We start from the raw sequence: 16,237 nt of genomic DNA on the forward strand, positions 1-16,237 counted from the left end.
GGAGTTGGTGCCTATACAAGGAGCTGCATATTAACTTCTGAAGAGTGATTGGGCAACAAAATGGCAAATGAAATGTAATGTGGATAAATGTAAAGTAATGCACATTGGAAAAAAAACCCCAACTATATATACAATATAATGGGGGCTAATTTAGCTACAACGAATCAGGAAAAAGATCTTGGCGTCATCGTGGATAGCTCTCTGAAGACATCCACACAGTGTGCAGAGGCGGTCAAAAAAAGCAAACAGGATGTTAGGAATCATTAAAAAAGGGATAGAGATAGCATTCCTTCTTTCACTGCAGCCATGACTTTTTTTCTGGACAATGAATTCCTAATGTGTAACCCACACTAATCCAATGTGGATCTTTGTCCCCTGTCTAGTGGCTAGACCTAGTTCCTTAGCTCATTGATTCATGTTGGATTAATGTGGGTTGCACATTATGGTGGGAGATACCTAAGTTATTTCATTTATATTTGCCTGGCAAGGTGTTCAGTGGAGAGTCTCCTATAGGAGAACAGTGGTTACCCATAATGAGTGTGTGAACTATTGACAGACTCTAACCTAATGGTGACAGAGACAGGACACTGATTCAGAGAAATCTGGAGCTCTTGGTAAACTGGGCGCAAGCAAACAACATGCTTTTTAATGACGAACAAAGAATGTAGACCACACTTACAGGCTGGGGGACTCTATCCTGAGAAGCAGTAACCTTGAAAAAGTTTTGGATGTCATGGTGGCTAATCCACTGAACATGAGCTCCTACTGTGCTGCTGTGGCCAAAAGAGCTAATGAAATCCCGGGATGCATAAACGGGAAATCTTGAGTAGGAGTAAAGAGGTTATTTTACCTCTGTATTTGGCACTTGTGATACCACTGCTGGAATCCTGTGTCCAGTTCTGGTGCTCACAATTCAAGAAGGATGTTGATAAATTGGAGAGGGTTCAAAGAAGAGCCATGAGAATGATTAAAGGATTAGAAAACCTGCATTACAGTGATAGACTCAAGGAGCTCAATCTATTTAGCTTAACAAACAGAAGGTTAAGGGATGATTTGATAACAATCTGCAAGTATCTACATGGGGAACAAATATTTAATAATGGGCTCTTTAGTCGAGTAGAGAAAGGTCTAACATGATCAAGTGACTGGAAACTGAAACCAGACATATTCAGACTGGAAATAAAGTGTACATTTTTAACAGTGAGAGTAATTAACTATTGGAACAATTTACCAAAGATTGTGGTGGATTCTCCATCACTGATTCATTTTTAAATCAATAATTCCTTCCCTAGAGGTTTTTAATTCCTTCCTTAGAGGTTTTTAAGGCCCAGCTTGACAAAGCCCTGGCTGGGATGATTTAGTTGGGGATTGGTCCTGCTTTGAGCAGGGGGTTGGACTAGATGACCGCCTGCGGTCCCTTCCAACCCTAATATTCTATGATTCTATAATTCTAAGAAGGACAATATATTATTGCCCTTATATAAATCGATGGTACGCCCACATCTTGAATACTGCCTACAGATGTGGTCTCCTCATCTCAAAAAAGATATACTGGCACTAGAAAAGGTTCAGAGAAGGGCAATTAAAATGATTAGGGGTTTGGAACGGGTCCCATATGAGGAGAGATTAAAGAAGCTAGGACTTTTCAGCTTGGAAAAGAGGAGACTAAGGGGGGATATGATAGAGGTATATAAAATCATGAGTGATGTGGAGAAAGTAGATAAGGAAAAGTTATTTACTTATTCCCATAATACAAGAACTAGGGATCACCAAATGAAATTAATAGGCAGCAGGTTTAAAACAAATAAAAGGAAGTTCTTCTTCACACAGAGCACAGTCAATTTGTGGAACTCCTTACCGGAGGAGGTTGTGAAGGCTAGGACTAGAACAGCGTTTAAAAGAGAACTGGATAAATTCATGGAGGTTAAGTCCATTAATGGCTATTAGCCAGGATGGGTAAGGAATGGTGTCCCTAGACTCTGTTTGTCAGAGGGTGAAGATGGATGGCAGGAGAGAGATCACTTGATCATTACCTGTTAGGTTCACTCCCTCTGGGGCACCTGGCATTGGCCACTGTCGGTAGACAGGATACTGGGCTAGATGGACCTTTGGTCTGACCCAGTACAGCCGTTCTTATGTTCTTATGTTATGCATGTGGCTCCGGAGCTACAGGTTGGCCAGCCCTGGTGTAGACATACCCTCAGTAAGAAGTGACTTGAGCCATTGCTCAGTACTTGAGCCACTTCTTTATCATAATTTGAAGTGCTTAGTTGACTCTCTTAACTATTTTTTCATTTTTGTTTAGCTTTGCACTTCCCAGTTTGAACTGGGACTAAAGTCCACTTTGTCCAAATATTGCTGAAAAGACCTTTCTGGAAATGCCAGTAATCTCAAGACAGAGCTTATTCTCACAGGATTTCTAGCTTTAGTTTTATACTTGAGAAGCTCAGGCAAGGTCTGAATTAGCATCTGATTCAAATGGATCTAAATCATCTACATTTTGGCAGTCACTAATTGTGAGGGTCACCTTTTGCCAAGAATGTACCCCTGCCTTCCCTTTTCTTTTATTTGAGAGGGAATTCCCTCAAATCCATAGCTATCTTTTCTCTAAAGTTCCTTTGAATGTGTTTTAGAATCTCATACTGTTGCTGTCAAGTGACACATCTCCTTGATGTCTGCAACGTGTACCTCTGGTTACAGTCCGTCCCCACGTCATGATAATCCATAGAAACATGTGTGCTGCTTTTCCCTTGTGGAAGTATTTGACGTCTCACAGCATTTGCTTAGTCAAAATACAGCCCTCTTAAGTGTTCCATAAACCTGGAAAACAATGCAATTTGTAATAAACCTTTGTTATGGGAGGGAGAAATGGCGTGTTGGAAACCTTGGAGGAAGAGGGACAACAATCAAGCTACTATGGAGGTACCAAAGAAAAGCAGACAGTGTTAACAGCTTGTTGAGTCTACATTTAACTATTATTGCTGAGAATCAACTAACTTGAAATATAGAGACTGATGAAGCACATCTAACAGGTACAGGAAATAACTGCTCTGCTGCTCTACTGCCGTGTATGTCATAGGCTGTTTCTTCCTCTCTCTTCTCCCCCATCCCCCATTCTTCAACTGCTATGTAAAACCTATTTTAGGATCATATATATGTAGAGCTGGAAGGAACGTCAAGTGGTCATCTAGTAAATAAACTAAGCGAGTCTGAGACAGCCAAAGAAGTAAATGTTTATGCAAAGTTGTAATTGTTAGTACTGGTGAAACAAGTGAGGAAGGAAAACATTATAATCTGTAAATTGAAAATGGATCAGTGGTGCCAGAGAAACCAATATTAATTACATCTGAAACATATTTCATAGGATTTATCTGATTGGGATTTTGATCATTAGAAGGAACCTTTAATACTGGAGAAAACTTCAGATACATTTCCTGTCTTTTTTCATAATTGTACTTCCACTATTTTTCTAATTATCCACTCTGGTTTTGGTTAAGTAAAGACTTCCTTCTTCACAGCCTGTATTATTTATTTGTGCCTACAGGTCCCAGACAGACCCCAGTGTGCTAGGTACTGTACGTATTCACATGCACACACGTGTGCACACCTACTCACCAAAAAGACAGTCCCTGTATCTAGGAACTCTGAGTGTAAGCCAAGAGCACTCTTCTCTGTCCACTTTGCAGAGGAGCACCAAGTTACACTAGACTGCTATGGTTAGTGCAGTAAGTAACAGTCACAGCACAGCAGCTGTCTACCGATCTTCACTTATTTGATCTTCCAATGAAGTAATAAACCAATATTTGACAGCACAGATGGATTAGTTTTAGGGATAATAATAATAAATATTTACAATTTTATAGCCTTCCATCTGAGGATTTCAAAGCATTTGACAAACATTGAGCCAATTAGGTCTCAGGACAGCCCTGTGGAGTAAGCTATATTATCTCCATCTTACAGATGGGGAAACAGAGGCACGGAGAGGTTAAATGAATTATCAGAAGCACTATAGTTCTTATTATCTACAGTCTAAGTCTACAGACTGTAATTTCTTCTCCAAGGTTTACATTGTAGGCCATGGCTGCAGCCTCACTGATTCAAGTTTGCAGAGGCAAATTTTAAGTTAGGATTGTTGATGTTCTCTGCACTTTTTGCACTTCTCTAACAACGCTTCCTTGACAGACCACTGAGGAAGAAGTAATGCCTGCGAATATACCCATCTTTGGTGACATCTGTCTAACTCAGCTGGACATCCCCATAAAGATGTCAACACATCCGCATGTCAACACACAGAGAAGGGCTATCAGAGGCTGACCAACAACATCGCTGCAAGCAGATCAGCCTTCTAGGTAAATACTTATGGTTTATGTTTGTAAGTACTGTGCTAACAGGCATTTTCTGCCTGCTCTGGGAATACATTTTTATCCACTGGTTACACCACAGTTTGGATGTTAGTAAAGCATTTGATAACAAAGTCTTAGGAAATCTTACTTGCAAAATGAATGTAAATAGGCTTGGATATGAGCAGTCATATGACAGGTTGAAAAGACCCAAAGGACTGTAGACAAACGATAATGCTATCTGACAATGCAGCTAGCTCTGGGTAGGTAGCAAGCAGGGGAGGAGACAGACTAAGGTGCTGGAGGTAAACAGAATTAAATTAATAGATGTATGCAATATTTCCCAAAGTACTATCCGAGGGGACAGTGAAATGACACAAAGAAGATGAGGAGGGTGCAATAAAGGGGCATAAAAGAAAACTGAGATTCAACCTAAGAATATACAAATTATTACAGTGAAAGAAGATAGCCCAAAATGCAGATATTGAGTGGGAAATACTTGGAAAGCAGTAATGGCATACAAGGCAGAAGGCATAGTGTACAGTAAACAGGACACAAAGACCTGCAATGTGACAGCTGTAAACATACCCCTAAAAGGCATTGAAGTTGTAAGCTACATATACAAAGGAATACAAAGTGAAACGATAGTCTCTTAATGCACATGTTCTGCGCTAAAACAGGTATGTTGCCCTTTGGCATGATTCACCTAAAGAATCAAATTTTTACAGTATCACCCACAATCCCTATTGTTTGCCTAAAGCACTGGCACCAAACTCAGTAAATCGATAAATCTTAAAGTATGGATGAGAATGCTCTGGAAACAAGTGATAAGAGAACATCCAGTGAACCCAATGAAATACAGGACTGTGTCACACTGAAACCAAGACAAAACATTTTTGGGAAAGTATCTGTATATCCTTTTTTTTTTTTTTTTATTGCTTTTGACCATAGGTTGCTGCTCTTTGCTTAGCATTACTCCAGTTCATGATCCCTCTGGCCCACAGTAAATATGGCATTGCTATGACCTCTAGATGGCAATGGTAAGATGGCATCTACTGTGTATATGAGAATATAACAACTACCATACTGGGTCAGACCAATGGTCCATCTAGCCCAATATCCTGTCTTCCAACAGTGGCCAATGCCAGGTGCTTCTGAGGGAATAAACAGAACAGGTAATCATCAAGTGATCCAATCTGCGATCGCCCATTTCCAGCTTCTGGCAAAAAGAGGCTAGAAACCCTTCAGAACATGCCTTTGCAGAGCAGTATGATTTGAGCGCCTACAAGCGTTTGAAGGATGTATATGCCACAGAGGGAGAGGAATTGTTTATGATGATCCTATTTGTTGTAACCAAAAAGAATGAAACTGAGCAAAAGAGAATTTAGGCTGAAAATCAGGAAAAATCTACTAGAGTTGAGATGTATTAGATTGTAGAGTAAACCCCAAATGAAAAACTGGAAACCCAGCCATTTGAATAATTTAAAATCATATGGGACCAAGTGTTAGAACATTGTAGAAAACAATCCTCACGTGGCATGGGGATGGCCAGGTTAATGAATCTTTCCTATCTTTAATTTTTACAACTTCATGATTTTACTCTGGATTAGAGAGCCAAGAGTAGCCCTATGTGTATCTAATCTCACACTCTACAAGGCAGCATGAATGGAGGGAGGGGAGACAGCATGGCAGACAGAGACGCACACCATGTGAGAGAGAGAGATGTGCATTGCCCCTTTAAGTACGCTGACCCCACTCTAAGTACACTGCCTTTTTAAGTAGATCAGCAAGTTAAGACAGAAGCTGCTGCCAGGAAGCTCCCTCCATCCTGAGCACTGTTGTGTTCCCCACCCCCGGGTCCCCTGCCCCATCCACCCCCCTTCCCTGTCCCCTAACTGCCCGCTGCCACCTCATCCAACCCCTCCTCTCATTCCTGATGGACCCCCGGGGCCCCTGCCCCATCCAACCACCCCTTCTCCCTGTCCCCTGACCACCCCTGGAACCCCAGCCCCTGACTTCCCCCCACCACCCCATCCAACACCCCTGCTCCTTCCTGACTGCCCCACCAGGACCCTTGCCCCCATTCAATTCCCCTGTTCCTTGCCCTCTGACCACCCGAGTCCCGACCCTAATCAACCCCCCTGCCCTCTATCCAACACCCCCTCCCTGCTCCCTGCCCCCCTTACCACACTGCCTGGAGATGGGAGCCGCACTGCCCGGAGTCGGTGCTGGGAGCGCGGGCACTGGGCGCTGCGGGCGCTGAGCCAGAGTTGGGGGCCGGGATGGAGCTGCGGGTCGTCCTGGAGTCGGGACCGGAGCCGTTGGCCAGGGGCTGGAGCCGTGGGCCAGCCCAGAGCTGCTGGCCAGCCCGAAGGCGGGGGCCGGCCCGGAGTCGGGGCTGGAGCCGCTGGGTAGCCCGGAGCTTCTGGCTGGCCCAGAGTCGGGGGTCAGCCCAAAGGTGGGGTCAGGGGCCGGAGCCGCTGGCCGGCCCGAAGTTGGGGCCAGGGGCCAGCCCGGAGTCAGGGCCAGAGCCGAGGGCCGGGCCGGAGCTGTGCCGCCCGGCTGGAGTTGGAGTCAAGGCTGGGGCCGCCCGGAGCCGCACAGCGCCTGGAGCCCTCCTCGCGCCCCCCACCCCAGCTCACCTGCAGGTAGCTGCTGCTTCCTTCTCAGCCCTCTCAGGCTTCCCGCGCTTACAGCTGATTCGCAGGAAGCAGGGAGGGGGAGCCTTCAGGGGAGGAGGCAGAGGCGGAGCCGGAGCCAGGTAAGCTGGGGCCGCGGGCAGGGCAGGGAGCTGCTGGAGCTTTTGTTAAATTTAAAAGCCCTTTTAGAACCGGGACAACCAGTTCTAAAAGGGCTTCTAAATGTAACAACCGGTTCCCATGAACCGGTGGGAACTGGCTCCAGCTCACCACTGCCCCCCGGACAGCAAACAGGAGGCTCCGGGGAGAGGCTCTGGGGAGAAGCTCCAAGGCAGAGGACAGGAGCAGCACATGGCACTGGGAGAGGGACTGCTGGCAATTGATAGCCTGCTGGGCCTCTGCCACACAGGGAACTTAGGGGAGCAGGGAGCTGATAGGGGGGCTGCCAGTCCACCCTGGTTCCAAGCCCCCACCAGCTAGCTCCAATGGGCTGCAAATTTCTGCAAGCAGTGGACAAAGCAGGCAGCTGCCAAATGACGTTATAAGGGAGCATTGCACTTCTTTAAATGAGCATGTTCTCTAATTGATCAGCAACATAACAATGAAACAGTGTAAACCAGGACGACTTTAAGTGAGGAGTTACTGTACTAACGTTTGCTTTCAGATAAAAACAAATAGTGTTTTGAAAAATTAAAAGTCATTCCAATAAAGGCCAGCTTGTGTCCAGCTCCTGCAGGAGTTAACAAGGATGGAAGGCACACGGGGGAGGGTGTGGCTTGGCATGGCATGGCATGGCAGCCAGTCTCACCCTGCATGCTAAACACCTTCAACAAGGCTTGTGCTTCCCAGAAGCTCATTTACTCCTGGTGCTTGCTCTGTTCTTTGCCCAAAAACAGGCTAGTGGCTAAAAGTCATAAACAAACCCTAACATTGCACTCTTACTATCTTCATTTGATATAGCTTCATACTTCTAGCATTCTACTTATGTCCATTAAATTGAGCCATGTAATGATCAGAAAGATATTCTCACCTATTGTCATCCCTGAATTCTGATTTCCAGGTGCTCTATTCAGTGCTCTCAACTAGTCATTGAAGAGAATTTTAACTAGATTTTTAATCAGGAAATAGTGCTCCCCACTGACCCCTAACCTGAGGCTGTATTTTATGTGTACTGAGTTTGAATTTAAAGTGTGTTTTTAATTTAGTTATTCCAACTAATTGTATTTAGTTTCTTTTTTTTTCCCTTAGAAGGTTGCTCTCAGCACGCATAGAAATTCTAATTCAGTACAAATGAAATCCACTCTTGTACATTCACCCTAAATGAATTATGTGCATTTTGCTTGAGTCGCACTATTTGCGTTGCAGAAAACTCAGCTCAAATGGTGTGTGCTTTATGTGCAACCACCACAGTTGTACATCCAAGGACAAGAACTTGAAGGGCCTTGTGCTTGGAGCACCTACAGCTCTTGCCTGTGAACACATTGTACACTCTATACACAGTCAAACATTTAGTGTCTGGTGTAGCGTAGGACTCTCAGACTCCCCACAGTGGAGTCAGTAACTATGTTTTGAACAAACATCGTGTAGCTATAAAAATCTCAAATGTTTCCTCTGATAAAATGAAAACTGCAATATTTTAGGCATCTCAAAAGAGTGTGTGAAACGCTGGGATTACCCTGCTAAAAATAGGACTGTTGGTCCTTTACCACTGAGTGTGAGGGGACAGTTCAATGCAAATATTTTTTTCTCTCTGAAACTCAGTGAGTGGAATTGTTGAATTTTGTGGGGATTGGGGCGAAAAAGGTAGAGAAGGAAAGTTCATCCTTACTGTCTTCTAGCTAGTCAGTACTTCTTTTAAAAAATAGAAATACTGGGCCTGTTCCGCAGCTGCTGTAAATTGACATAGCAATTGAAGTTAATGGATTTTCTGAAATCTCTGCAAATTAAAGCTCATGGGGCCCAATTCCCCACTGCCCTGCATTTTGTGTAATCATTTTCACAGGGCTGGATTAATCTTTTGTGGGCTCCGAGGTCCTGCCCACGCTTGGCCTCTTCCCCCCCAAGGGCCCGTCCACACTCTGCCCCGAGGCCTTGCCTGCCATTCGCATGGGAGGGGAGGGGGCGGAGATGAGTGAGGAGGGAGTGAGGGCGGCAGGGGGCAGTGAGGAGCGAGTGGTGGGCAGAGTCTCAGGGGGAAGAAGCTGAGTGGGTGCATGTCCTTGAGGTGGAGTGGAGGGGTATGACCACAGTTCAAGCACCAGGGCCCCTTCTGAGTGTGGGCCTGACTCCATTGGTGCCATTGTAAACCCGGTACTGCATTTTCACCTGTGCAAAGTGTAAATTGCTACTACATAAAAATTCTCCGGTCCTCTGTGCTGGTGGTAGCATTCTGTTTTGTACTCACTTTACACCATATGGAAAGGCAGACCCCCTGTGATATTCACTGACTCCCCACTGCCTAAACAGTTTAACTCACTAGGGAGTCATAGTGCTACTGTCTCTTTCTGTGGCCACACATCTTGCCTCAGAGGGAAGGCTAATGCTGTAACTAGTTGTTGGCCTCTTAGCTTTGATATCCCAGAATGCAATGGCGTATTAGGAAAACTTTGATGTCTTATCAAATTAGAATTTGCTGATTTTTCCATTACACAATTTGACTTTGATCGTTAAAAGTTCAGAAACAGCAACCTATGCCAACTGTGTGCTCGGCTCTGTACAAGAAACAAAGGAAGACATGATCCCTGCCCCAAGGAGTTTACAATCTATAAAGAGGAATTTGGACTCCAAACAATTTCAGATCATGTCAAGTTTTATAATAACTCCCTGGAGTTCTCGGGTTTAAATCTTGCAAACCTGGAACAATACAGGCGGTTGTTACTAAATTTTTAACAGAAAGCTCACAATGTGAGCAAATCTCAAGTCTCATTAAGTGATTTAAAGGACAGTGTTAAATGCCATGGAAATACATGTCAGTTCAAAAATACATACAATCATGAATTGGGAAGAACAGTCAGCTCATAAGTGACCAGAGGAACTAGCAAACGGGAGTTTTGTAAAGAAGTTTAGAGAGGACGTGTGAGAGCCAGACACACCTAATAAACATTCTTTATACCTAGGTCACTGACCAGCTCTCTCTCTTTCCCCCATACCCACAAAAACACACAAACCCTCCTCAAGAATAAAAATAATTGGGGAGAAGTCCGGCAGTAGAGCGGGAACTATTCAATTTATTGCACTGAACGCAGCATGTATGATTACCTGCCTTGTGGGCAGGTGGCATATATGTGTATTCAGTGCAAGTAGCTCATGAGCCTCAGAGATCGATGACAGGCTCTTGAGATCAGAGTGGCTGAACTGACAGAGGTAAGTGAGACAGGGAGGTCCCTACATGAGGCTTTCTGAGACACAGTAGAGCGCTTCCACCCCCAGTCTGAGGTAGCACCCTTATTTCCTATGTTAAGTATAGGGAAAACCTGTGATATCTCAGATATTATTTATTCACATTATTATATGCACTTTTCTATAGTATGCTATTTGGACAGTCTTTAAATAATTTATTGTATAAGAGTAATAAACATAAATGAATGAGGCTTTCTTCCCTTTTTTAGCAATCCTCCGAACTCATGGCGCTGCTGGTAAATGTTGGTAATCTTAATGTTGACCACTAAAGTGGTGGTAGTTGGTTCAAACCCCCAATGAAAGAGGCAATCCCAGCATTTCTTCCCCTTTAACCTCTCTTCTGCTCTTCACCATCCAACTGGCCCCTAATCAGCTGTTGGGTACCATTTCAAGTGTCTGCAACAAAGGAAGACATCTGCAGTCCTTTGCCTACTCAGCAGGAGGGACTAAAGTCCTCCAGGACTGTGCTGCCCCCAGGGAAATACTAGAAAGGGATTAAATATTCCATCATAGGGATGTGGCAACTATTTGCCAAAATTCAGATTCAGCGTATTGTAGGTGGTGGTGGTATGAAAGTCTTAGAGAACTACAGCATGTTGACTGTCTAGGTACAGAACAGCACAAGAAACAGACTATAGGCCATCCATAGCCATTTGGTATTGAGTGCTGTCATGTTAGGAATTGCATTTTTGCAGAGAGACTGTTAACAAAAATACTTTTTAGATCAATGTTCAAATGTTATTCATTTAACCGATAATCACTTCAATAAGAACTGGGTATTTTTATTATGGCTGTATTGTCAGCTTAATATGTTGATTCATTATGTCCTCAGAAGGATATTTTTTCTTGCTTGGTATAGCTTGAAAGAATACATGGTTCATGAATGACCAGGCACTGGAACAGAGCTAAGTTGCAGAAAAGCTAATATTAGAAGTACTAAGGTCTTTTGAAACATGAAATTCTTTTAAACTCTTCTTCGGTTCTTCCAATGATTAAATGATTAAAAATGATCTATTTGGTTGAATTAAGGAAGTTAAACATTAGTGCAGCAACTTAAGAAAAACCCTCTTGACTTCCTGGAAACTGAAAAGAAAAAAAAAACCCGGCATTTTAAAGAAGTAGGTAAGATTGTCTCTGACATCACTTAGCTATATAGTGAGATCGCGAGTGGTTAGTCTTGAGTGACAGAGGAAGCTGCTCCCTGACTGATAAGCAGGCACTGCAATGTACGTGCACAGTTATTCTGCTTTTGATTCAAGTTTTGCCGAAAAATACTTTTACAGAAAAATAACAGTTATTTTACTTTCCAGAGAGAGACACATGCTGTTTCATAAGGATACGCCTGATTTCCAGATATGACCATGTTTTTGTGGCTTGAACTCTTGGCATTTGGCTTTGCCCTTCTGGACAACAATGTTTTTGTCAAAGGTAGGTACCAACTGATATTTCATTTTCTAAATCTGGTACCATAAAGTTCTTTCAGCAAAACAGAATGTTGAAGCTTTGCAAAGAGGAGAACTGACAACTTTGTCCAGAAACTATAATATATTGGTACTGCAGCCATAATGTGGCAAAAGCTACACTAGAACAGGAAGACGTGGCTTAGAATGTGCAAGAGAAAAAATGTTTCCTGTGTAGCCATCCGTGAATATTGTATAAACTTTTTTAAAGAAAGCTTTGCATTTTATATTTTAATTGTCTTTTATTCAAATCATTTGAAAAAATAATTGATTTGGAGCTCTTATAAATGTCAGTTCAGTGGAATCCCAGTTCATTTTTTATGAGTCAACATTTTATTCCTTCACTGTTTTAAAACATTAAAAATATCACTGAAGGAATCTTTAAAATGTAAAGCTCTCTTTGTATTTAAGTCACTCCCTGATGCAGATGGCATACAGTTCCTCAAATTTAGATTCATATTGTAAAGAGTCTACAAAGAAATCCAAAAACTGACTGGGGTGATGGGAAATTATAGAATTTGTGTAATTACCATTGACAGTTTTCAAGAAATAAAGTGATTTTGTTGGGACATCAACTTTGTAGTTAGTGAAAATTAATTAGAGGAACTTAGAATTTAGAATGGTCTGCAGCTACTTTCCATTATAAGTGAAGTTAGATCAATCTTCACTTGTCAGACTTGAAAAAGAATGGTACAGTCTAAGGGCCTGATCCTACAACATTGACAGCTAGGTTTAGCGCTTGCTACTGTAAGTAGTCAATTAAGTCAATGGCAGTATTCACAGTAGTAAGTATTACAAATGGCCATCAATGTCTGTAGAATCTGGATCCTATGATGATACAGTTTTCAATTAAAGAAGGCACAGTGTTGCAGCATGATTGCCCCCGCCCTCTACCACCCTTCCAGTTAGCTAGTTTATATAATTGAGAATGTCGACGCATTCATGTTAGCTACGGCAGCTGTTTGTTAAGCAATGTTCATCCTAAAAGTGGTCCTTAATTTACTTAATTCCAGATAGTAGCAAATAGCATGGTCTGATTCTTCCTTCATCTACAGCTGTTTTACACAGGTGTATTAATAATTTATTATTAATTGATTTCAGTGGAGTTATTCCTGATTTACACTGGTGTAAGTGAGAGAAGAATCAGACCCTTAGTTGCTAACATATTTTTAGCTGGTTTGGAGTCTGGGTATTAGTTCTGTAATCCTTGAGAGCCTAAGGAGGGTGTGTACTAAGTAGATCTGGTTAGTAGCTGTTGCATATTATATGGAAACAAGTGAATCCTGCACTATAAAGCAAAAGAGCAGAATTCTCTTTTTTTATCTGCTCTCCCGTTTTTCATTTTTATAACTCACATCTACAGATGCCTGCTGCTCCCTTTGCTTCAGCAAGGGCAGGTCAATGCCTGCCTCCGTGGCCACCCCTATTGTGAGTCGATGCAATGGCTAACAGAGGGGACTGGAAGAGGGGACGAGGGGGAGAGGGTAGCACTACTTTTCCTCAAAAGACAGATTTTATCTTCTTTTCTATGTAGACTGGTCTGGCTTCGGCCAGTTCCTCCCTATCAAGTTGCTAATACAATTGTTATAGGAGCCACAGCAGGCAGAAAAACAGAATAAAGTCAGTAAAAGTTCAAATACTGAAATGGCATTAAGGTATTGGAGAATTATGAGGGAGAAAATATTTGGCTTAAAACTTTGCTCGGTCTCCATTTCTTGGAAGGAATTCTTTCCTCTCACATCTTCCTCTGTGATTTTGGGCAAGTCACTTCACCCCTTTGTGTCTCTGTCTCCCCTTTTGTTAAATGGGGATAAAGCTTTTTACCATCTTTGTAAACCATGTTGAAATCTACCGATGAAAAGCGCTGTACAAGAGCTAGTTGTTATTGCTTGTGATTAGCCATACCATATTAATTTACTGAATCCACTATGTCAAATATCCAACAGTATAAACACTGTAGGTCCCATTGGGACTAAAATCAAAGATGTATCTCCAGGGCTCTGGGATCTGCACTGTCTGCCTGTTGGTTACCAGGTGGAATTTAAGGCGTTGCTTTTCCCTATATATTTTGGCACATTCTTATTTGAGAGACTCCTGTCCCCATGCCTTACTGACACAAATTATGATCAGTCATTGTAACCTTCCTTCCTTCCCCCCCTTGTGTGAAATAGCTTACATTTGACTTTCAAGACATGTTCAATGCCTATCTATTTTTCCTGTTATTGGGTAGGGAAGAGTTTGATGGGGGTGGATCTTTCTGTTAGGACAGGTGTATTGGTGGACTTGATATTTTTTGTATTGGTTACCATTGGCTGGTAGGGATGGAGTAGGTGCTAGCTCTTATCGAGTGGTTTGTTGCCCGAGGGGTTATACTGAGGGGAAGAGAGGGTCTTTAATCTTGCTGCAGGAATAGTTTGCTGGTTATTATTAGTCAATGGTGAATTTGTTGCTGGATTTGTCTTTACTTTATGATTTGTGGCCAAGATTCAAATATGCCTAGTGATATATTTGGGGGGGGGCCGCGGGGGAGGAGGGCTCAATTTGTGGGGCCCAATCTGAGATGTTTTAAAACAGCCTGATTCTCTCAAAGTGCCAAGTACCCACCCTCTGCCAGTCAGACCCCTGTAAGGTGTCTCAGGTTGGGCACCCCAACACTGAGGCATTTAGAATCACTAGTCACATTTAAGAATCTTGACCTATGTTTTTAAAGAATGTCAAAGATAGCTAGAGCCTGGGAAAGGTGCCTTTTTATATATATTGTTAGACATTTCAAGAAATGAAATATAAGTGGCCATCTGCAGTGTGTCAGTAATAAATATAGGGATAATATTATTTGTAGCTGTTCAGTACCCATCTTCTAATGAACATTGAAAACTTCCATATTGATACTGAAGTAAAACATCTCCAAATTACCAAGTGCACTTAGGCTCCATTCCTGAAACTTGGTCTGTACAGGGAGACATTTGCATCCATGAAACATCCCATTCAGGTCACTTTTTCAATGCGGTGTCTGTTGCTATCAAGTCCACTTACACAGAACAGCTTGTAATATCAGGGCCTAATGCTGTCTGGCATATGCTATGGGGCTTCATAACGATCAGTATCATAATATGCTCTTTTGTCTAACTTGGTTTTCTGACAAACAATCAAAATGTAAGTCTTGTATTTCTGGGGTCTATCTGTAGTGCATATTGAAGCATATCTTTTGAAATGCTACAATTGTTCTCAGATTTTTTTAAACACATCCTCTCGTCAAATGACTTCAGGCCGTCCTTTCCCTCACTAAAGAACTGGCACAGCAACAGTTTTCACTAGCCTTTTACCCACCACTGAGCCACTTCCTTTTTCACAAGAAACTCCAAATTCCACTTAATAATTTGGGTTTGACTTTATTATTATTATTTATTGTTATTATTATTTTATTATTTATTAATTAAAAGGCTTCTGCAGCCTCAGGAAAATCACTGCCTAAACAACTTCTAACCTTAACAGCTAATGAGCTCGGTCTAAATGCCTTTTCTTCTTTGCTTTGGCCACAACCTTTGGCAGAACTCCCCTACTTCTTTGGCCTCCTGCATGGCAGATAGAGTCTGAAGGATTGTGCTGGAGTGCAACCCAGGCTACCCTTTTGGAAAGATCTAGTGGAGCCATGCTGTAGTTATAAGTTATAGCTGTTGAAAGCTGAAATGCTGGGAAGGTGGGGTAGTTAGAAAAAGCAGAATTGCAAAAACAAGAGAAAGATATTAGAGGAGGAAGAGGGGAAGAGAGAGTGTTCTGAAATACACTCTCTTCTGTGACACTTTTCACTTACAACAGCCACCTGTCTCTTGAAAATGTGTCGGGTATTTCACTGTGTTGTTTTCAATAGTGCATGTAGACAGCACGTTCTCTGAGGCAGGGGCCTCGTTTGTGACAAGTCAGTCACTTTTCAGTGCTCTGCTCACTTCTGGTATTTCAAAATATGATAATAGATGGGAACCAGAAGCACAAAAAAACAAGAGAGGGAGGAGTGGAGTGTAAGAGAGACAGAGAGAGGGAGGGAAGAGTGAAGAGCATGCGATGTGATAGGATTATTGTTGAGGTGTATTGACTGTTATCTAAGGAAAATAGGGAAAGGGATGTTGGTTCAAGGCCAACCAGTTTTCTTTACACTCTGCATGGCAGTCCTGTGATTCCAACCATATAATTCATTTAGATTTCTTCATTAATGCATTTATATTTACAAACTGAAATGCAGCAAACCACATTTAGAATCAGGGGGTAGCCGTGTCAGTCTGTATCCACAAAAACAACAAGGAGTCCGGTGGCACCTTAAAGACTAACAGATTTATTTGGGTATAAGCTTTCGTGGGTAAAAAACCCCACTTCTTCAGATGCATGGAGTGAAAATTTTCCCTCT

The 16,237-nt window shown here is 42.5% G+C and overlaps 1 protein-coding gene across 1 annotated transcript in view; it reads left to right on the forward strand.

The window, feature by feature from the left end:
• Positions 1-11,514: 11,514 nt before the first annotated feature.
• Positions 11,515-16,237, forward strand: part of PTPRC (protein tyrosine phosphatase receptor type C) — a 118,182-nt gene continuing 113,459 nt past the window's right edge. Inside the window, exons 1-2 of the mRNA XM_034780075.1 lie at positions 11,515-11,604; positions 11,689-11,806. Of these exons, the coding sequence (XP_034635966.1) occupies positions 11,734-11,806 (73 nt within the window). The 5' untranslated portion in view covers positions 11,515-11,604; positions 11,689-11,733. The remainder of the gene's footprint in view (positions 11,605-11,688; positions 11,807-16,237) is intronic.

Source organism: Trachemys scripta, chromosome 8 (genome assembly GCF_013100865.1).
Source record: "Trachemys scripta elegans isolate TJP31775 chromosome 8, CAS_Tse_1.0, whole genome shotgun sequence".
Taxonomy (NCBI): Eukaryota; Metazoa; Chordata; order Testudines; family Emydidae; genus Trachemys; species Trachemys scripta.